Source organism: Macrobrachium rosenbergii, chromosome 49 (genome assembly GCF_040412425.1).
Source record: "Macrobrachium rosenbergii isolate ZJJX-2024 chromosome 49, ASM4041242v1, whole genome shotgun sequence".
NCBI classification, from domain to species: Eukaryota; Metazoa; Arthropoda; class Malacostraca; order Decapoda; family Palaemonidae; genus Macrobrachium; species Macrobrachium rosenbergii.
Window position 1 is genome coordinate 37,781,360 of NC_089789.1, and position 23,746 is coordinate 37,805,105.

The 23,746-nt window shown below is 33.8% G+C and overlaps 2 protein-coding genes across 3 annotated transcripts in view; one reads left to right on the forward strand and one right to left on the reverse strand.

Moving 5' to 3' along the window:
- Window positions 1–23,746, reverse strand: part of LOC136832260 (uncharacterized) — a 291,944-nt gene that overhangs the window by 134,574 nt on the left and 133,624 nt on the right. The gene's annotated exons all lie outside the window — the stretch shown is intronic.
- LOC136832363 (uncharacterized) lies at window positions 3,169–5,161 on the forward strand. Its single transcript, XM_067093272.1, has 2 exons — window positions 3,169–3,216; window positions 4,661–5,161. Exons 1-2 carry the CDS (start codon window positions 3,169–3,171, stop codon window positions 5,159–5,161), a joined length of 549 nt encoding a protein of 182 aa, XP_066949373.1.

Consider the following 23,746-nt stretch of genomic DNA (forward strand, 5'->3'; position numbering starts at 1 on the left):
GTATGGAAAATATGAGTGGAATGAAGAAAATTGCCTGGACAAATTAAATTATGAGAACAAATTGAATGGGATAAGTAAAAATAGCCTAGAACAGTTTGAAGTAGATAATAACGAATTGCGTGGAATGAATTCAGTGGAATGAGGATAAATTACAAGACTCAAATTGAATGAACTGAGAAAAAATTTAAGTTAAGCAAGTTGAATTTAATGAGAAAAAATGAAATTGGACAAGTTGAATTGAATGAGAAAAAATTAAATTGAACAAGTTGAACTGAATTAGGAAAAAGTAAATTGAACAAGTTGAATTGAATGAGAAAAAATTAAATAGGACAAGTTGAACTGAATGAGGAAAAAATTAAATTGAACAAGTTTAACTGAATTTGAAAAAATTAAATTGAACAAGTTGAATTGAATGAGAAAAAAATAAACTGGACAAGTTGAACTGAATGAGGAAAAAAATAAATTTGACAAGTTGAATCGAATGAGAAAAATTTAAGTTAAGCAAGTTGAACTGAATGAGAAAAATTAACTTGGACAGGTTGAATTGAATGAGAAAAAATTAAATTGAACAAGTTGAACTGAATGAGAAAAATTAAATTGGACAAGTTGAATTGAATGAAAAAAAAATTAAATTGGACAAGTTGAACTGAATGAGAAAAAATTAAACTGGACAAGTTGAATTGAATGAGGAAAAATTTAAGTCAAGCAAGTTGAATTGAATGAGGAAAAATTAAACTGGACAAGTTAAATTGAATGAGGGAAAAAAAATGACATCAAACAAATTGAATGGAATGCGAAAAAATCTTTGGAATAACTTGAATGGAATAAAGTTTGGAATGAAGACTGCATAACGTATGTGAACCTTGTGTACAAATTGACTGCACAAAGTGAGACTTAAATGTAAGCAGTGTATCCCAGTTGTACAAAATATGGGTCTGGTGTACAAACTATCATGAGACTGTACAGACTGATCAGAATTTTCAGACTACTTCCAGGAATACGTTTTGTTATTGGCCCCGGTATATGCACTCATCCAAATGTACAAACTGTGTTCCTTGTGTACAAACTATGATCCTTGTGCACAAACTGTGGTTCAGCTCTACAAACTATGCTCAAGCAACTTAAGCTGTGGTTCAAATGTGCAAATGTTGTCCAGGTATGAAAACTGATACAAGTGTAGATCCAAGTGTACAAAATGATATACAAATGTACGAACAGTTATTCAGCTGTAGAGTCTGTAATCCAAAAGCGCACACTGAAGGCTTTACGGAAATCTGTACTATTAGATCCTGAGGGAGGAAATTGGCCATTAGCAAATTGGGCAACGAAGCAAAAATGTTATGAAAACGATGCTGGATAGATGTCATTACTGTGAACTGACGTGACGTAATTGCAGCTGAACTGTGAACTGTTTGCCATCAGGATTTGTTAACAGTTTCTTGATACTTATCATTCTACGTATTATTATTACCCGCGTCAGAAATTGAATAGTATACGTGCGTTTGTGTATGCATTTGTGTATGTGAATATGTGTATTTGCAACATACGTAGTGTATTTAAGAACTTTTCTTAGAATTGTCGTGCTCATCCCTGTAAACAACAGTTATAACTGCACGGAGAAAGCGATAATCGAGTGTAGCATGAAGGCGAATGTTTGTCGAAAGAAGAAGACAAAGGGAAGACGAGGATAAATAAAGAAAAAATAAGGGAGAAAAAAAAAAGAAGGAGAAAAAGACAGCATGCGGGTACTGTTCCTAATACAAAAGGACAGTGCAAATTAGTTTCGTTAAAGCACAGCCCTTTAACCTGTCAGGCGTGCCAACAATACACATGCCACTGCTGCCAACCACCGACTGACAGGTTGTTACTTCATATTGTGAGAAAGAGACGCTCTCTCTCTCTCTCTCTCTCTCTCTCTCTCTCTCTCTTTTGTTTTAGATGGAGGCGTGTATGTGCATGTGTGTGCGTGTGAGTATGTGTGTGTGTGTGTGCATGTGTGCATGTGCGTGCGTACATATCACTCCATGTTCCTTTGTTGAGGGGCCCAATGAATGGGCTTGATAAAGTTGCTTTCTCTCTCTCTCTCTCTCTAATCGATCTTTTTTCCACCTTATTCCCTTTCTGTTTTCGTCATTCTGTTTGTTAGTGTTTGTTGCTTTGATGTGTCGACTGCGTGTGTGTTTGTGTGTGTTTGTGTGCGTATGTTTGGAATAAGTATGTGACCTGCTTCATGTTTAGAGAAAGGATAAGCAAACTGGATATTTTCCAAAAGTATATCTTCACACATCATTATATATATAATCTACAAAATTCAGATTTTATATACCTTTCCAATTACTGTATTTTTGTGTTCTAAGAGACGCGCATACACACACACACACACACGCACACACACATATATATATATATATGTATATATATATATATATATATATATATATATATATATATATATATATATATATATATATAGTTGATAGGTTTTCATTCTTTGTTTTTCATTCTTAATTACTCCGCGCCGTTCTGTGTTATGACAGCGCAAATATGGGCATTCTGTTCCTTGCTGTGATGTAGAAAAAACAATTCTATGGTTAAGTAGTTATGTATAAACATTGGTAAGTTCTGCGCTCTTGTAGTTTTCAAAGTACCTCATCAGCTTTAAGATTGAAATGTATATAATTTCGCATTCTTTAATCCATTAATAAAATATTATTGATAACAATCACGATGCTAATAATAATAGTGGATTTTTCCATTATTATTTTCTTAGGAGTGGGTTTCTATCTTATTTATATATTAGACATGTTTTTGGACGTAAGTATGAATTTCTGTGGCAGTCACCATGAAATCTCTGGTGTTTCGTCCTTTGCACATTCATTTAAAGAGAAATATGTGCAAATTACTAACACTGTAATTGCTAACACCTGGTAATGAAGGAAATTAATTGGCATTCTGCTGTTCATTCACAATTTAACTTTCACGTAATCGGTTGTGACGTAATCGTTATGGACTGGAATTACTACTCGATATAAACCATTCGCCTCGAGCTTTATTTAGAGTGTGATTTATAAATGATCATACTCTATCCACTGATAAATACTTTTAAAAGTAAACTGTCAGCCATTTTCCAGTTCTTGGTAAATCTTTTGGTGTATAGTTTCTTACCCCATGCCCATCACCATTGCTGGCGACCCACCACGACGGACCAGCCACCAGGTACGTAACTGACTGAATAATCAGTAGAAGCAATTGTGCAGTTCGAACCGCAAAGGTTCAAGGGAAGATGCAATGCGTTACTACCTTAAAGCAATCTTCTTGTATTTTAATATTTTATTATATATTTTTTTCTGTTTACTTGTTCATTTGTTAATTTATTTTTCTTTTTTGATAACTGCTCCATTCTTTCTGTATTTCCTGTTACTTTCTGTTAATTCTTTCAAAAGAACACCATATTCTTTGGAAGCTAGAATTTCAAGTTAGTGGCCCCTGTGGGCTGGTTCCATTTGAATAGAGTTCATCTTCTGAATTAATAATAATAATAATAATAATAATAATAATAATAATAATAATAATAATAATAATAATAATGTATGGTTGGGTGTGCGTGAAGACTAAAACCAGTTCCTCATCTATAAATAGTAAAAGCTCGGATTATCAGAGCTTAAAAAAAAATCAGCCATCTCCCTCTCATGAGCAACCCTCCCATGGCGTCTTTGATAGACGAAAATAGTTCGCTTACTCTAAACACAAGTGTCTGCTGGAACTCCCGTCATCCCCTGGGTGGGTAAATAAGGGGCAGGGGCAGGATCCCGTGCCGGGGGAAAAAAAAAATCGACCTCATTGCAGACTTCGCTAAGTGTGTACAAACTCTCTCTCTCTCTCTCTCTCTCTCTCTCTCTCTCGCTTGGTGTGTGGGTGTACCTACCTTTTATCTGTCTGTATGTCGATTTGGTTTTTTGTGTTTTCATAGTTTGTAAAGTTCATGGAGTAATTTTTCATACTAGGTTTTCTAGGTTTTTCACCTCTCTCTCTCTCTCTCTCTCTCTCTCTCTCTGTATGTTTGTATGTAAACCCCCTTTTCACTCATCTCGGGAAGCTTGCATTGTTTTTCAAATTTCTTACAGCTACTAGCTTTGTACATCTTTATAATTTTACAGCCTCTCTCTCTCTCTCTCTCTCTCTCTCTCTCTCTCTCTCTCTCTCTCTCTCTCTCTCTCTCTCTCATTTTTATGTATAATTCCCTTTTTCTCCATGGCTGTAAGTTGGTACTTCTTTACTCATGCTCTTTCTCTTTCTCCCACTGATGTTTGTACAGTCTTTCTCCTCTTATACACAGTCTGTACGTGTATATATGTATGTGTGTGTGTGTGTGTGCGTATTCGTGCGCCTCGTACAGAAGGCCCGCACCTCCTCTTCCTCCTCCTCCTCTCTGTGTCCTTCCTTCATATTATGCAAATAGAGAGAATTTCATCCGCGCCGCCTTCCCTGACTCCAGCCGAAATGTTTTACTTCACAACTCTGAAATCCAATAAATCGCGCTGGCCGCGAAAGAGCGTGGGACGTATACAGGTGGCGATCTACCCTTTTAGTCCCGGCTCTCTCAGGAACTTTTTTTCTTTCTCTCTCTTTTTTTTTTTTCCAACCCCTTCACTTCTCCTAGCCCCTCCCCTCCCCTCTCCTCTCCTCCTGCCCCTCTCCTCTCCTCTCTCTCCTCCCTCCTCCCCTCCTCTCCCTTACCCCTCTCCTACCCCTCTCCTCTCCTCTCCTACCCCTCTCCTCCCTTACCTCTCCTCTCCTACCCCTCTCCTTCCATACCCTTCTCCTAAACCCTCCCCTACCCCTCTCCTCTCCTCTCCTCTCCTCTCCTACCCTTCTCCTCCCTTACACCTCCCGTCTCCTCTCCTACCTCTTCTCCTCTCCTCTCCTCTCCTACCCCTCTCCTCCCTTACCCCTCTTCTCTCCTCCCTTACCCCTTTCCTCTCCTCCCTTACCCCTCTCCTCTCCTACCCCTCTCCTCTCCTCTCCTCCCCTACCCCTCTCCTCCCATACCCCTCTCCTAGCCCCTTCCCTACCCCTCTCCTCCCTTACCCCGTCCCCTACCCTCTCCCCAACCCCTCTCCTCTCCTACCTCTTAAGGGTTGGTGGATGGACGGAGGAATAACCAGGAGGGGGTTCCCCTCTCCGCTGCTCTCCTCTTATAAGAGTAGGGGAGGGGGGTAATATAACCAGGATGGATCCTCCAGGGTCCTCCACGCGTCAGTTCCCCGAAAAGAGGAATGATTACGTGCGATAATTGTTATTAATATCAGAGCCGAAGTGGAAAATGGCAAGTTGGGACGCGGGACTTGCGTGGGTGCGCTTGTGATTATTAGTGGTGTTTCTCGGTGCTTTTAGTTGGGGGCGTTTTGTCGTGTATCTCAGTATTCTCTCCGGCTGCCTGCGGGAGTGAATGCTGAGTATTTAGGCGGCTGCATGGAGGACACTGATTTAGCGCCTTTTAATGAACATTTTGAGAATGAGGCGTTTTGCGAATATTTTATCTCACATTTGGCCGGAACGTTTTTGTAAAAAGTCGAAAGGTCTCAGTAAACATCATATCCTATATATATATATATATATATATATATATATATATATATATATATATATATATATATATATATATATATATATATATATATATATATATATATATATAAATATATATATATATATATATATATATATATATATATATATATATATATATATATATATATGAACCGATTGAAACGATTATCCCGTACTAATGAGGTTATCTACCCTCATCAATATAATATTAGCCATGAAAGAGTTGTGTGTTTATATATATATATATATATATATATATATATATATATATATATATATATATATATATATATATATATATATATATATATATTTACACACACACAGCTTAATGGATAATATCTTACCATTGAGGTGAATAACCTCATTAGCACGGGATTATACTTCCAGTAAACGAAATATTATAGTATGATTTTCTCTTTTCGAACAGACTTCACCTCTTCAACTCTGAGTCTTTGTTTAGAAAGAAAACGCAACGGAAGCAGAATAACAACTTGTGTGTCTTACAATTAGTAGCTGTGGATTCTGTTTCCTTGGAGGTATTCAACAGGTCAACAGGCCATTGCTCCTTATATTTACTACTTTAGTTTTTAATGTAATTTTTCATTAATTCTTTCATTATTGTCAATCACTTTTATAAGCTCAAGTTCCATTTGGAATTATTTTGTATATTTATTATGTTTTATTTACTTAGTTCATTTCCTCTAGGACAATTCATTTTTCTGTATTTTTCAAACATCTTGGTGATTTTTATGATGAATTTATGACTGGCGATGATGCTATCTGACATAGAGAGAGGTCTACTGAACCTTGGTAATGTTAGTCATCATTAAGTTGTGCTTTCCAGATAGCCACCTTACTACTGAGACTGACTCTCTCTCTCTCTCTCTCTATGTATATATATGTGTATATATATGTATATATATACATATATATATGTATATATAAATATGTATGTATGTGTATATTTATATTTGTATATACATATATATACAGTATATATGTGTGTGTATTTATGTATGTACACATACAATATATATATGTATGTATGTATGTATGTATGTATGTATGTATGTATATGCATATATATACATATATATATACACACACACACACACACACGAGCATATATTAGCGGTAAACGAGTATTGTGTGGAAGGGACCTTGTGTATTAAATTTTATTTTATTTATTATTTAAAATTTTGCCTTTACTCTCTGTCGCCTGTGTAACCTCTTTTATTCCCTTTAGTTTCAGACTCGCTTTTAGCAGAGTTCACCTGGGAAAATAATCGCAGGATAAAGAGCATTCTGAATCCGAGCCAAATAACGGCCCCGCAGGAATGCTCAAAGGTGAGTCTAACCATTTTTGTAAAGCCGAAATAAAACTAAAAGTAAAGAAATAGCATTGGGCAGTGCTGCTGGTTGGTTTTTAAGGTTGCACAATTACACGCATACCACTAGTAGTTATGGTCGATGGAGCCATTCAGTCGTTCCTTATATGCAGAATCAAGAAGAATACGAGAGAAAAGAAGTAAAATCAAAGAGGGATTATAATAGGAAAGATATGGAAGATAATGGGCGTGGCCTATTCTCAAAGGATGCGTCGAATGGGTCTCCTGAAGACAGGAAGAATTTGAAAGTCTAGACGGAAGAAAATTACTCGAATTTCTTCATGATAAATTAGCAGTTAAAAGAACAGCCATTACTACAGTAGTCTTTGGAAATGATAATCCACATGCTCATCATCCTACCCACATACCGCCAAAATAACTCTATGCCTTGATTGGATTGCTTATAATTGGTCGACCTACGGGCTGCAAAAAATAACTTGAGAGTGCTTACCCCAGCCTTGCCTTTGGGTCACGGAAATAACCGAAGGATTTTAACGATGTCATCCCTAAGTATACCTTTCCTTTCCACACGTGTTTACGAAGACGTGGGAGAGATTGCCGAGCACAGGAACGGACGAGCATCGGAGCGAACAGTTTACTTTAAGGAATTAATTCATTTACTGTGAGAGCCTGTGGAGGGAGCGCTTTCCATAGTACCTCTGCCTTTTCTGTAGGGGTTTGTGTATCTTTATATAGAAATATATTATATCTTCTTCTCCATCATTCAGATTATCCGTCTTTTTCATCAACAATCCCTTACATTGATGATGTCTTTGCTCTTTTCATAGTGTGCCTCTTTCGACCCTAGTTCATTCTTTATATTTTTTCTTTATTATTTACAGCAGTATTTCAATTCATAATGTCGCTTTCATCCTCTCAAGTCTTTTATTCTGTGCCCTTACTGTTATTAAATTCTTGCTCTGCAAAAGTATTCCAGGTACTTTTTGGGGTTTCCCTTTTTTTTCCTTTTTTTAAATTTTTATACTCTGTATCTTCTGATGTAGAATTATCGTGTTACGTAATCGTGAATTTTTTTTTCGTCTCTTTTCATTTGGTAATAGATTTTTATAATATGCGTAGAAGATTATGCGTCCTCAAAATTCAATTTTTCCATCTATTCTATCGTCTGACGTACGTAGAATTATCACGATAGCTACATATTCGTAGATTTTAGTGTGTGTTTTTTTATTTGGTAAAAGTGTAGAAGAGTATGCGTCGGTTTTTTTTTTTTTGGTGTTGTCTTAATACGGAGTTGTTTTCAATCCCCAGACAGAGGTTTTTGCTTTTAAAAGCGAAGATGGTTTTTCATGTTTGAAATGAGATGGCAAATTAGGCGAGCTACCAAGCGCTCTTGAAGGAAAGGTTAAAAGAGATTTTGAGGGAGGGAAGGAAGAGGTCTTAGCCGTTTCTCCTCTAAGTAGGTGCTTACAGGGGAAAAAACAAAGCAGTTGTATACCCGGCTTTGTCCATCATTAGATTGCTGGAGAAAGGATGAGATCCTTGCAAAAAAATTACGTAAATTTGCACGCAAGTATGTATATTTATTTAAATATATATATATATATATATATATATATATATATATATATATATATATATATATATATATATATATATATATATATATATGTATATATATATATATATATATATATATATATATATATATTTATGTGTGTGTATTTTTGTATATATATAAATTATATATATATATATATATATATATATATATATATATATATATATATATATATATATATATATATATATATATATATATATATATATATATATATATATATATATATATATATATATGGTTCTCGAGTAAAGAAATTCAGCGGTCATGCCCTGGCATTCTTCCTCTCTTTTTTTACCTCTTTCCACGAGAGTTGCTCTTTTACCTTGTTCCTTCTGAGTAGAGCATTTCATCTCTTCAGGGGTGATATAGGTTAATGAAATAACTTGCATCCAACTTCTTCTTTTGTTCTCTATTTGTAATTTCAACCGTTTTCTCTGCTCGCATCTATCTTGAAGTCGCTGCCTGCTATCAAGTCTATATTACAATGGTGCGGGGATCGCCACCTACCCTAAGCATCGTCGCGTCGCAAAGTATATTAGAGCTTCTGCGTAATCTCCTAATCTCGACGGCAGCGGCAGATCTAGTGGTGCTCATCGTAACGTCTTCTGGGAGGGTTGCAATTTAGGTGCGGATTATCAACGACTGAAATGCGTACACAGGAAGAGACAGAAGTCAATCATTGCAGGGTATTGTGAAGACTTGCCCTTGACTTAATCTTGTGTATTCTCGCGTCGGGAATAACGAGGGAATTACTTGAGAATAATAACGAAAGGGCGGAGAGGACAATTGCTGAAGATCAACGTAGGTTGATGCCTATTAATGGCGTTCGCTCGTCCACTGTTGCTTATTGGTGTGGCAGACTAGAAGAACGAGAGACGTCAGATTAAAAAGTTGCATTGCAATGTACTGTTGAACTATTTTGCGGTATTCGCTATACATATTTTTAGAAGCAGTTATTTTTTGCGAATATGTCTGTGAAACTGAATGGTAAGTAAATTGATATTCTAAACTGAGTTCAAATTACAACATACCACTTAGACTAGGTTATCAATTACTTTATATGGAACTGCTGCACATTATAAGCTGTGTAAGTTGGTTCCAGGGTATGACTGATCTTCGGCCTAAAAAGAGGGACAAAGTAATCGCCGAATCTGGGGTAATATATACAAATGAAGGTGACAAAACACACACCACACACACACACACAGAATCTGTAAAAGTCGAGAAAAGAAGAAGAAGAAGAAGAAGAGGAGAGAGAGAGAGAGAGAGAGAGAGAGAGAGATTTGACAAAGCAGCACTAATAAAAGATGAAATGATTAAAGCTTAAGGAGATACTCTTAATGGTTTCATGACCAGATGACGGAGGAATTTCAAACGTAGTGTTACCAGCCCTTTTATGTAAAAGGATTAATCTGGTAAAAATTAAAGTAAAGTATTTTGTAAAATATCAGGGAACTTCCACCAAACATTGCACCGAACCTTGCTGGTCTGGTGTAAGAGGCACTGTGTCATAATGAAGCTTGAGAGACATTGGAGTACGTACTTTTTTCTTTCTAAATGGCATTAAAAATGGAAGGTCTTAGACTGCGTTAGTAAATAATGAAATGTCATCGACTGCGTTGTGCGTAAATAGGTCTAGGCGACGGTTCTATATAAGGAGGTTAAGAAACAAACGGGAATCCTTGAGGAACAACTCTATCAAAAAATAAAAGACAAAACAGGATTCAAGACACAAGTGAAACCTCCTCACCACAACAGGTGATCTCGGATCCAGAAACGCCGGAAGGTCTGCTCAATTGTGGCTGGAATGAAATACCAAACAATTTCCTGGAATCTGGCCAACGTCTGCCAACTTATTTTTTGTATTTGCTTTTTATGCTTCTTATTTATTTTTTTTTTTTTTCAAATTCTTGTTTTCTGGTGTTGCTGTTGCTGTTGCTGTCGTATAGTGAGCAGGAAGAGGTGGAATGTGGAGGAATCTTTGCAATTGCATGGTGCAATATTGTTCTCTGGGGAAGGAGGGTGGCAGTCTGGTTTGGGGGGTGGGGGGTTAATGCCGATAAGAGGAGCAAGTCCCGTGGTGGAAATAAGATTTATTTTACGGATGTTGATATAGATGAGAGCCAGGTGCTGAAGGAAATGGAGGAGGTCGGTTGATGTCTGAACGGCATTACAGCGTCAGAAACAGTGTTGAAAAATATCTGGTTAATTTTTTGGGTATCACGGTGATATTCATTCTCTCTAGCTGTGTATATATATATATATATATATATATATATATATATATATATATATATATATATATATATATATATATATATATATATATATATATATATATATATATATATATGTGTGTGTGTGTGTGTGTGTGTGTGTATATATATGTATATAACATATATGTGTGTATATATGTACATTTATATATATATATATATATATATATATATATATATATATATATATATATGTATATATTTGTTAGTGTATGTAATTCTGTCATGAATATTTTCTTTACTATTATTATTATTATTATTATTATTATTATTATTATTATTATTATTATTATTATTATTATTATTATTAAGCAAAATGGCAGTTTCAACAGCATTTATAAAGATATAGTAAACGCTCAATTCGTATAGTAAATTGAGCGTTTACTGTATAAAATAAATGCTGTTGAAACTGCCATTTTGTTTAACAGAATCGGTAATAAAGAAGGTCTTTTTCCTAATTTTATTATTATTATTATTATCATTATTATTATTGTTATTATTATTATCATTATTATTATTATTATTATTATTATTATTATTATTATTATTATTATTATTATTATTATTATTATTATTCTAAATCGTGAACACTTTCCTACAGAAGAAACCAAACAGGTTCCTAACTCGCTCAGCAAGAGTCCACTTCTATGCAAATGAGGAGAAAAGAAAGCTTATAGAAAGGATGCAGAATGAAACAGAATTTTAATCGAATAAAAATGTCAACTCATCATACACTCAAGTGTGTATACATACGTAAACAACAGTGATTTGCAAATCTGAAGACTAAAGGACTTAAGTATTGTAGGATTGGTTGAGCTTTGTAAATTTCATTCCTGTAATTTTCTGTTGCTAATGTAACTGTTTTTTTTGTCACAAGTTGTGGGAGTATTCATAAATCTGAATTGTATGTGTTGTTACACGAGAGATTTTTGAAGATTTTTTCGTGATGGCAAATGATATTAGTGAAATAATAAAGTGTATTTTGGTGTTAATCACCATTGTAGCTTTGACGCTAGTTTGTTATATCGTATCAGTCAGTCAGCCTGTGAAATCAGTGACCATAATCCTTGCAACGTCAGTCTGCTCAAATGAATCTTTCAACGAGTGATACTAAAGTAAATACGATTTAGGAATCACAATCACACAACTTGAGAAATGTCAAGGAAGTAAAGGTTCACAATTATGTATGAGGTGTAAATTGAATGTACTCGTACACAACTACAGTAGACCGTAGTCAGCCGTTCCTCTAAACAGGAAATTTATTGTTGACGATAGATTCTGATATTATCAGCTTTCAACTCATAAAACGTGAAAGCTCCGGTATCGATCAAGGAAATGGAGAACGACGGGGCAGTCGCTCCTTTTGATTGATTGATGTATTATTAATTAATTTATTTATTTATTTATTTGTTTGTTTATTTATTTATTTGTCTATTTATTTCTTATTTATTTAGTGAACTGTTTTTTCATAGAAGGTCGAGACGTTTACGCGTAAAATGTTTCATAGCATTGTGACTCCTTTTCAACAACTGGAGGTTTGATATGTCGTTTTGAAGTAGAGAAAAAGAGTTAAAAACGTATTTTATTATTATTATTATTATTACCACTCCTTGTTTCCGTAGGTTACTTTAGGTTAAGCTACGTTAGTTAATTTTAGAATCCATTAAGCACATTGAAATCGAGCTTGAAAACGAAATTGAGCTTCAGGTTCAGAAATAGTCGTCAGTGCAGCGCCAGTGGAAGCATTCAGTGAAAAGGAAAAATTGCGTTTCTGCACCATTTTGCAGAATGAAAAGTTTAATTTCGCTAAGGTTACATTAGAATCCATTAAAGCGGATCAAAATCAATAATAAAACGGTTATCTTGAAATTTAGAAACAGGGTTATGACAATTTTATAAAAAAGGTCGATGATAATTAGGCATTTTTGCCAAATTACTGCGTTTTATGGAATGGATAGTTTATTTTATGTTAGGTTATATCAAAATCCACCATTAACAAGTCAGATTTAATTATCTGAAAATTATCCTCAAACTCGAAAAGGCCGTAATTTTGGCATCTGACCTCGTCATGTTATTGAAACCTTGTTATTAGTAAAGCTAATTTAACTTTCGCTGAAGCACTCTGAACCACTGTAAGAAAATAATTTGCTGGGAAATTGAAATGGAACCTAACTTTTTTTTTTTAACTGCATAATAGAAAAAACTACTCCGGACACAGTCCTTTATAAACAAAATCAAGAATAGTCAGATAAAAAATTATAAAAAAAAATTCATCCTCATGCCATAAATGTGGATAGGGTCTTAGTAAATTAAAATAGATTTGTCGATAATAGAGCTGACCATTCTTTTCTGCGGTTCATCATCTCTGAAGAAATATCGTTCAGTTACTCGACGGAAGTCATGTAAGAAATTTCAAAATTTTAAGAAATTTCAAAATTTCAAGCTGTTTTTCTTATGTACTTCACAGTGTCACCAGTATTGAAGCACCTTCTTTGGGAACCAATAAGATAGTAAAGTAAGGAATTTCTTGCCATTTCTAAGAAAAACCCAGAATCATCTTAAAGGCCTCACCTCTTTGGAAATTCATCCTTACTACTATTCGGGTACAACTCTTCATTCTCATCTGTAAAAAATATCTGGTCCAACCAGAAATCTACAAAGAGGTGTTACATGACGCATAATAGAAGTTCGGTTATTTGCAGAAAGAAAATGAACGAAAATGTTCATTATTGATACGGGTAATTTAAGTAACATCCCCGATACACAGGGTACCTTGCTTCCCACTGGTTTAAGACTAACATTACCTGTACTCTAATAGTTATTGAAGATGGAAAACATTTAGGAACTTGGAGAAAGATTCTCAAAGCTTTAGAAGTTATTCAACTTGTGAGAGGGAGAGAGTGGATTCACCCTCAAAGATAATAAACGAAGGTTTACGAGCTAGGAAAACACACCTTCCTTTTAAAAGAAATACACAAACAATAAGTCTTAACTGTATATAACTTGTAGCCGAATTTTAGTGGGCTTCATTGGATCAAATTAATTCCAGTAAGCCTACGTAAAGATCACATTAATTTCCAAAAGCCTACATCAAGATCACATTAATTCCCGGAAGCCTACATAAAGATCATATTAATTCCCGAAAGCCTACGTAAAGATCACATTAATTCCCGAAAGCCTACATCAAGATCACATTCATTCTCGAAAGCCTACATAAAGATCACATTAATTCCCGAAAGCATACATCAAGATCACATTAATTCCCAAAAACCTACATCAAGATCACATTAATTCCAGAAAGCCTACATAAAGATCACGGTAATTCCCAAAAGCCTACATAAAGATAACATTAATTCCCGAAAGCTTACATAAAGATCACATTAATTCCCAAAAGCCTACAACAACATCACATAAATTCCCGAAAGCCAACATAAAGCTCACTTTAATTCCCGAAAGCCTATATGAAGATCACATTAATTCCCGAAAGCCTACCTAAGGATCACATTAATTCCCGAAAACCTAAGGATCACATTAATTCCCGAAAGCTTTTATAAAAAGGAAAGAAAAGAACATGGGAAGTACTTTACACCGTGTGTAATATAGCATGTTGTTTGCTCATCCTCAAGCCAGGGTTTTGCCTTATGCCCCGTGGCTTTTCGGAGTCTGGGACCGAGTATCTTTGCCCGAGGGTATTTTATGGCCCAATTTCGCTCACTTAAGATTATTTGTTTTTCTTGATTATTTGTTTTGCTCTTGTTCCTACGTTGTTTGCCAGTTATAGATAAATACTTCTTACTCACCACATCCGTATCAATTTTACTTTATTATAGCGTTGGTTAACTATTGTTTTTTACAATGCTTTTTACGGTTGAAGAGTAAAAGAGTAGGTGAAGAGTAAAATGAAGATGCTATTCGTCTTGTAGTAGATGTACTACTGTACCAAATTTCCAAGAGAATCGTGTCCTATCTCGATATCCATCTCCACCGCGTTTAAACGCTGGCAGTATACCATTATGGACTTCAGTAGAGAAACATTTTTATCCAGGTAAATTCACCAGAAAAGGTAGAGCGCGAAAATGCTTCGATCTCCCTCCTCCATGGAGAATCCTGTGATGTTTCACACGATGTAGAATCTCATTTGAAAACTGAGATTTTGAGCCTTCTCAGTGACCTACATTTCCAAGCACTTATAACTTTATGGTGGATTCGACTTCTGATTTTTTTTTTCTCCCCCTTTGATGTCAACACTGGCAGAATAGTGGATGCGTATCCTTGCGATCCACGTGCAAAGCGTTTATTTTCAGCATATTGCATCCCTTCTCTCCTTCTAACTGTCATCTTGTGAGGTCTTGTTCGTAAGGCGCCCTTTACCTTAATGACATGTCCTTCAGATATCCTTCAGATAATCCGTTTTTATGACTCTAGGAATAGAGGTTTTTATTATTGAAGTCGCGAGCTATAAGGGACCTTTTTATCTTGGGGAAATTGCTAGAATTGGCGTTTTCCATCGGCGATCCTCAAAATCCTCGCTGTTATCGCTGGCAGGAGGTTTGCTCTGAGAGAAAGCTTCCACTTTCATCTTCTTTGTACATCTGTATTCTGTTGAAGCGCTACGCTGTCACGCTGCTTCCTATCAGTTTTTGTCATTATTTTTGTAGTAAAGTGGTTGAACAGTCTTGTGGTCTCACTGCGGATGTTGAATTCTGATGTACCTTTTCGCAGGACTTTGTCCTGTTTTCTCATGGACGGGTATAATTTGACAAAAAGGACGTACAAAGTTTCAGAAAGGGAGAACACAGTCCAGAAGACATTATCAGAATTTTATTCATGGATATTCTTCTCCTGTGGAATTTTGCATATTCCTTTTTGGGAGAATTTTGTCCGTTTTGACTTTTGCACCTCCATTTTTAGGATTTTGATCGTCATCTTTGGAGAATTTTTATCCCACATGAAAATATTTTTCACCCTTTTTAGAAATCTGTTCTTCATTTTAGCAGAATTTTGACGCCACAAGTTAAATTTTTAATCCTTTTTGCAGAATTCTGATCATCCTTTGTGTAGGATTTTGTTCCCCAATTTTTTAAATCCTTTTTAAATTCTGGTATTCCTTTTTGCAAAATATTGTCCATATTCAAAATTTTGTTCATCTTTTTGTAGAATTCTAATCTTTTATGGTGAAATTTGTCCCAATTAAAATGTTCATTCTTTTGTAAAGTCCTAATCTTCCTCTTTTGCAAAATATTGCCCAGGTTTGAAATTTTTTTAATTTTTCGTAGAATTCTGATCTTCCTTTATAGAGAATTTTGTCCCAGTTTAAAATGTTCATCTTTTGCAGAATCCTGATCTTCCATTTTTGTAAATTTAATTTTTCAGTTTTTTAGCTATTTATTCTAATCTTCCTTTGTGGAGATTTCGTCCCAAAGCTTTCTCAATTTTTAACAATTCAGTTCATCCATTTGTCAAATCCTGATCTTCCTTTTTTTAGGATTTTGTCAGATTTAAAATGCTCTTCCTATTATACAATACTGATCTTCCTTTTGCAAATGTTTTCAATTTTTAAAACTATTGATCCTTTCTTAGAATTTTGATCTTCCGTTTTTGAGAATTTTTATTTAGTTTTAATTTGTTGTTCATGCTTTTGTAGAATCCTGATGTTCCTTTTTCATAAATTTTTTTACCATTTTTAAAATTTTATTAATTTTGATCTTCCTTTGTGGAGATTTTGTTCTATGATAAAATGTTTGCCCTCCTTTTTTTTAGAATCATAATCTTAATTTTTCGCAGAGATTTTTCTATTTTTCAAAATTCAGTTCATCTTTCATTTGTGCAAATCTGTTACAGTTTAAAAAAAATTAATTAATTCCTTTGTCGAATTCTGATCTTCCTTTTTTGCAAAAATTATTTCCATTTTAAAAATTTAATACATCCCTTTGTCAAATGCTGATCTTCCTGATTTGTAAAAATTACTTCCATTTTAAAAATTTAATTCATCCCTTTGTAAAATCCTGATCTTCCTTTGCAAAATTTATTTAAATTTTAAAATTTAATTCATCCCTTTGTAGAATCATGATCTTCCTTTTTGGAAAAATTTATTTCTATTCTAAAAATTTAGTTCATTCCTTTGTAGAATCCTGATATTCCTTTTTTGCAAAATTTACTTCAATTTAAAATTTAATTAATAAATATTCCATTTTTTTTGTAAAATTTACTTCCATTTTAAAAATTTAATTCATAAATATACCATTTTTTTTGTAAATTTTACTTCCATTTTAAAAATTTAATTAATCTCTTTGTAGAATCCTGATCTCCCTTTTTGTTGTAAAATTGACTTCGATTTTACAAATTCAATTCATCTCTTTGTAAAATCCTGATCTTCCTTTTTTGCAAAATTGACTTCCATTTGGATAATTTAATTCATCCTTTTGTAGCATCCTGATCTTCCCATTTTTGGAGGATTTTGCCCTTCCTTTCCCCAGAGTTATTTTCGCAGTGTGGTTCTCTCTCCTTGGCAACTCGGGGGCCCCGGTGCGCCATTAAATTTCGTTCGGTGCAAAAGTTTCGGCGATAAAATCACACTCTTTTATTGTAGTTAAAACCGGGCACGAAATTCCTATTGTCTTTTAAAGGAACAGTTTTTATTTGGGAGGTAGCTTATTCTGTAATCATTTTACTCTCTCTCTCTCTCTCTCTCTCTCTCTCTCTCTCTCTCTCTCTCTCTCTCACACACACACACACAGTTAGTTTGGTAATAAGTCAAGCAATCTGGTAACGTTTGCCATTCTGTTTTTGCAAATATCTTAGCTTCTTATAAATAATTATATTCTCTCTCTCTCTCTCTCTCTCTCTCTCTCTCTCTCTCTCTCTCTCTCTCTCTCTCTCTCTCTCTCTCTCTCTCTCTCTCTCTCTCTCTCCTTAGGATTGGGGCCGTTTGTATATCTATTCATGTGCATATATTTAGAGCTTATATAATTGTACTCTCTCTCTCTCTCTCTCTCTCTCTCTCTCTCTCTCTCTCTCTCTCTCTCTCTCTCTCTCTCTCTCTGTGTCTCTCAGTTTCCCAGTCATGTCTGTGTCTCTGTTTATGCACATATTATAGCTTTAATTAATAAAAATGTTATCTCTCATCTCTCCATCCTCTCTCTCTCTCTCTCTCTCTCTCTCTCTCTCTCTCTCTCTCTCTCTCTTCTCTCTTGTCCTTTCCTTCTAGTTTTATCCATCCTCCCATTCACGGCAACCACCCACCGTCCATCCAACACCACCTCTCTCTCTCTCTCTCTCTCTCTCTCTCTCTCTCTCTCTCTCTCTCTCTCTCTCTCTCTCTCTCTCCCCGCCGACCGACCGTCTACCATCGGTGGCAATCGGGCTTTGACACCCACGCCGCCTCATTTCAAAGCCCAGTGGCGGCAGGAGTCGATAATTGTGATATTAAATGTCACGCCTCCATGGAAATAAAAGTGTGGCAGTTGGATAAATGCAAATGGTCATTCCACTGTTTACTTTCATTCATCACGGCTTTCAGCTTTGATGGGGGTGGTCGTTCGTCCGTTTGTCTGTTTGTGTCTGTGTGTGAGTGTGAATGGTTTGTGTGTGTGTGTGCGTGTGTGTGTATGTTTGTGTGTTTGTGATTTTAGCTCGTTTTTGGGAATACCCCCTTTTTTTCTTCTTTCTCTCTTATGAAAAGGTGTGATTTAGTTCTCTCTCTCTCCTTTTGGATTTTTTCTTTATGTGGGATCAAGAATTCTCTCTCTCTCCTCTCTCTCTCTCTCTCTCTCTCTCTCTCTCTCTCTCTCTCTCTCTCTCTCTCTCTCTCTCTCTCTCTCTCTCTCGTAAGTCAGAGATACAGGTAGTAAGGTTTGTATTGTCCATGAAGCAATAAAATCTACAATTAATTTCCAAAGTAGTGAATTCCAAGGTTAAAATGTCCTGAACAGAATGTCAGAAAGAGTAAAAAGGAACATTGTAGAAAGTTATAAACATTAAAAGACACAATTATGTTATCTGTGAACAGTTCATACAGGAGGAGGAGGAGGAGGAAACGACACTTTTCATAAACAGTGATAATATTATGCCCCCTGACTGCTGCTGTGATGGTAGACTTATTTTGAAAGTGATGATGATAACAGTTACGAAATAATAACTGTAATTCTTGTTATATAATTCTTCTTCTTGTTCTTGTTCTTGTTCTTCTTCTTCTTCTTTTCTTCTTCTTCTTCTTCTTCTTCTTCTTATTATTATTATTATTATTATTATTATTATTATTATTATTATTATTAAGAGCAGCAACAAAAATTTGAAAACGGGGCTGAAAGCGATATTGATTGGAACATTCAAAGGAATATAGTAATGTCACTTTTGGTAGCAATACCCGTCTTGGCTTTGATGCGGAAGACCAGTAATGGCAACAATGGAAAGAACTGAATAATACGTAGAAAAACACTTTTATTTTCAACAGTCATTAATAGTATTAGAATGAAAGAGAACAGCTTTCTGTTACTGATAATACAAGACAGCAATTTGCAGAAAACTGAGACTCTCTCTCTCTCTCTCTCTCTCTCTCTCTCAAGACAATGTTGCTGATAAGAAAAAGATCAATTGGTCGAGAGGGCTGGACGACGTAGTGGAAGGGAAAGGGATTAAGGACTGAGGGATTTTCTCTCTCTCTCTCTCTCTCTCTCTCTCTCTCTCTCTCTCTCTCTCTCTCTCTCTCTCTCTCTCTCTCTGTCTATCTATATATATATATATATATATATATATATATATATATATATATATATATATATATATATATATATATATATATATGCTAAACGTCCAGGATTTCTCTTCCACTGTTCTCATAATTGTTGCAGCTATTAGTGTTGTATCATCCCCCACAAAGTGATAACGAGAAAGTTCTACCTTCGAAGAAAGTCTCATAAGAAGAATTGCTCATATATATGTATATATATATATATATATAATATATATATATATATATATATATATATATATATATATATATATATATATATATATATATATATATATATATATATCCTATTTAGATTCTTTTCCAATAATCCTTTTTATCAACATATCATCAGCGTTTCATCCTGACAAATAATATCAACAGGAATTTTCGTCTTGGAAGAAATTTTGCGTATGAATTTATTTTTTTCATTATTTCGAGTTTCATTTGGTTTATCTTATCTGTCCTTCAGTTTGTTTGATTTTCCCACAGTGAACTGAGGTTCTGTTTGTATTTTTAGCTCTGTGTGATAGGAATTCTGGAATTTTCGTAATCTAGTTTTTATGAGGAAATTCTTCGGTATTTGTCTCTGTTATGTGAATTGTTGAATGATATATATATGTATATATATATATATATATTTATATTTATATATGTATATATATATGTATATTTATATTTATATTATATATATATATATTTATATATATTATATATATATATATATATATATATATATATATATATATATATATTTATATATATATATATATATTTATAACTTTAAAATATTGTCAGAATATTCTGACTATTTGTCTGATATATAATTCATATATCTGTATATAAAAAATTGGATATTTATATTTTTATTTATTTTTATATTTGTATATAAAGGCCAGACAAAAATTTTATTTAATTTATAAAGAAATAAAAATATATTTCTCCTTCTATATAAATAATTATTTTGGGATATATGGAATTTTGGTGTTAAATTTATATTTATATTTATAAACTTGTATAACATATATTAAAGTCTTCCTTTATTGTTCTCTCAACAATATTTATACTTTTGTACGCTATATGATTCTTCCTATATATTTGGTCTTCTTTATTTATACGTTTTGAATGATAACGAAGTAATTCTTCCTGTGTTAAATGTTCTTTTAAAATATTGTTTCTGAATGGGAATTTTCTTCCTTTACTTTGTTCTGAGTATCTGTTTTTGATTGGATAATTTATTTTCCCTTTATTGTCCTCTTGAATATTTTTACTTATGTAAAGAAGTTTCTTCCTGAGTTGTTCTTCCAAAATTTTAAAAAAGGTGGTTAAACTCTGTTCTTGTTCTTCCAAGAATATTTTATATGTTTGTTTGTGTTTTTTGTTCAGCAGAAATTTGTGCGTTTTGAATGACAATGAAGTGATTTTATTTTGAATTTAGAAAAGAAATGTCAAAAATTTCCTTTAAAGGTTGTTCTTCAAAGAATATTTGTACGTTCTGATTGATTAAATTATTTCTTTCCTTTAGAGCTATTTTTACTTTTTGATTGTATAAATCATTCTTCCTTTACTGTTGTTAAATTGTTTCTGATTGATAATGAAGTTATTTTTCCTTACTGTTCTCTTTTTTACAATGTGAATGCTAAAGAAGTGATTCTTCCTGAGTTGTTCTTAAAGAATAACAGTCTTGTATTTCCTTCTCTTCAAGAATATTTTTACTTTTGTGAATGGTAATGAAATAATCCTTCCTTTATTGTTGTTCTTCCAAGAATATTTATACGTTTTGAATGATAATGAAGTGATTCTTCCTTTGTTGTTGTTCTTTTAAGAATATTTTTACTTTTTGAATGGTAATGAGATCATTCTTCCTTTGCTGGTGTTCTTCAAAGAATATTCTGTACGTTTTGATTGATAATGAAGTTATTTTTCCTTTATTGTTCTTTCAAGAATATTTTTACACATTATGAATGCTAAAGAAGTGATTCTTCCAGAGTTGTTCTTCCAAGAATATTTTACTTTTTGGAATGGTGATGAAATAATTCTTCCTTTTTCTGTTGTTCTTTTCCAAGAATATTTGTGCGTTTTGAATGACAATGAAGTGTATCTTCCTGAGTTGTTGTTCTTTCAAGAATATTTTTACTTTTTGATTGGTAATGAAATCATTCTTCCTTTACTGTTGTTCTTCAAAGAGTTTTTGTACGTTTTGAATGATAATGAAGTGATTCTTCCTTTATTGTTTTTCCAAGAATATTTTTACTCTTTGAATGCTAAAGAAGTGATTCTTCCTGAGTTGTTCTTTCAAGAATATTTGTTCGTTTGAATGATAATGAAGTGATTCTTTCTATGTTGTTGATCTTTCAAGAAAATTTTAACTTTCTGAATGGCAATGGTAATGATATAGAAACGTTAGCCGCATCTTCGATCTCCAATGACTCGTTATACTTGAAGAAATCTTTCTTTCTGAGAAACTTTCTTTACCTATTTCGAGGCGGGGGAGAGGGCGGGGGCCGATGATCACTGCTTAGCCTTTTTACCAGGAGATAGAAATACCTCAGCGAATGTTTTCCGGGAACAGCGACTTTGTCGGGTTCGTGGAGCTTAATAATTTGTTGATGTTACCTGGATTTCCATTAAGGATTTCTGAGGAAAGTTATTATCGGTTTTCTGAGGTATTGTTGATTGGAGGACCTTGGCAATATTTTCTGGTGTAGTGACCTATCTGGAGAATGATTACTAGAAATAGCATAAAAATTCTAAAGACTTTGCAAACAACTTTTCGAAACGGCGACTTTCTTTGGGATTTTTGAACTGTGTTAACGACTTCCCGAGCCTTGACCTGGCGCTCTACTTCTGTGATTGACGACTGTCTTCGTGAAAGACTTCTACGTTTAGAGAGTTCTTTGAATATCTGTCGTTGACTTTTTATGCCCGAGGGAGTTCATGGATCGGAGACATTCTCAGCGAATATTTTATGGAGCTAAGACCGAGCGAAGAGCAACCGGGATTAACGACTGAATTCCCAAAATAAAAAAGTTCCTTTGTATATTATGTCCAAGGTGAAAGACTCTGCCTTCAGGCTAATACCTGAAACCCTTTGCAATAATAAATTCCAGTCATGAACTCACTAAACGTTACATAGTAAAACATCGCTATGCCTTCTAGTTGAGTTCAAGTTCATTGCCACTGAACATTTTATACATACATTGTATATTTTATACGTACATAAAAACAGGTATTAAATATAGTGTTATGTATAGTGACTGATGTTGGGACGTTGCATTGTTATTTTCATCGGCTTGCCTACTTGTAATCGTAAGATAATTGACAGCTATAAGAAATCTCTCTCTCTCTCTCTCTCTCTCTCTCTCTCTCTCTCTCTCTCTCTCTTATCATTCACTGGTATGCATTTAGCTTTTAAATTAGAACCAAATAGTATGCATATGTAATTATCATTCACTGGTATGCATTTAGCTTTTAAATTAGAACCAAATATAATACATACATTTATGTATATATATATATATATATATATATATATGTATATATGTCTAAATGTATGTATGTATATATATAATATAAATATATATATATATATATATATATATATATATATATATATATATATATATATATATATATATATTTATATATACACACGTATACGTATACTATATATATATATAATATATATATATATATATATATATATATATATATATATATATATATATAATTCAACGTATATAAAAATGTCAGATGCTGGGCATGTAGAACAAACAACAGGCCATATATTGTCTAAGGGAATAGTGGTAAAAATTCCCATTACGTGAAATGTAAGGCTGCTTACACGATGGAAAAAATCAGTGACGGTTGCAATCCAGCAAAAGCTCTTTCCCGGTACTGGGATTCCGATGCGAAAATAGTTGGTAAATGCGAAAGGCGCTTGCAAATACGTCAACAGTTTGTGAATGTGGATAATTGCTGTGAACACGAAAGCATCTCTAATTGCGTAAATAGACATAAATACGGAAATTGTTGGAAAATAGACATAAATACGGAAATTGTTGGAAAATAGACATAAATACGGAAATTGTTGGAAAATAGACATAATTACGGAAATTGTTGGAAAACATTCATAAATACGGAAATTGTTGGAAAATAG

Coding starts and splice junctions, on each gene's coding strand:
- LOC136832363 (XM_067093272.1), top strand. CDS start 3,169: ATGCCCATCACCATTGCTGGCGACCCACCACGACGGACCAGCCACCAG. Junction 3,217..4,660: donor CACGACGGACCAGCCACCAG/GTACGTAACTGA, acceptor CACTTCTCCTAG/CCCCTCCCCTCCCCTCTCCT.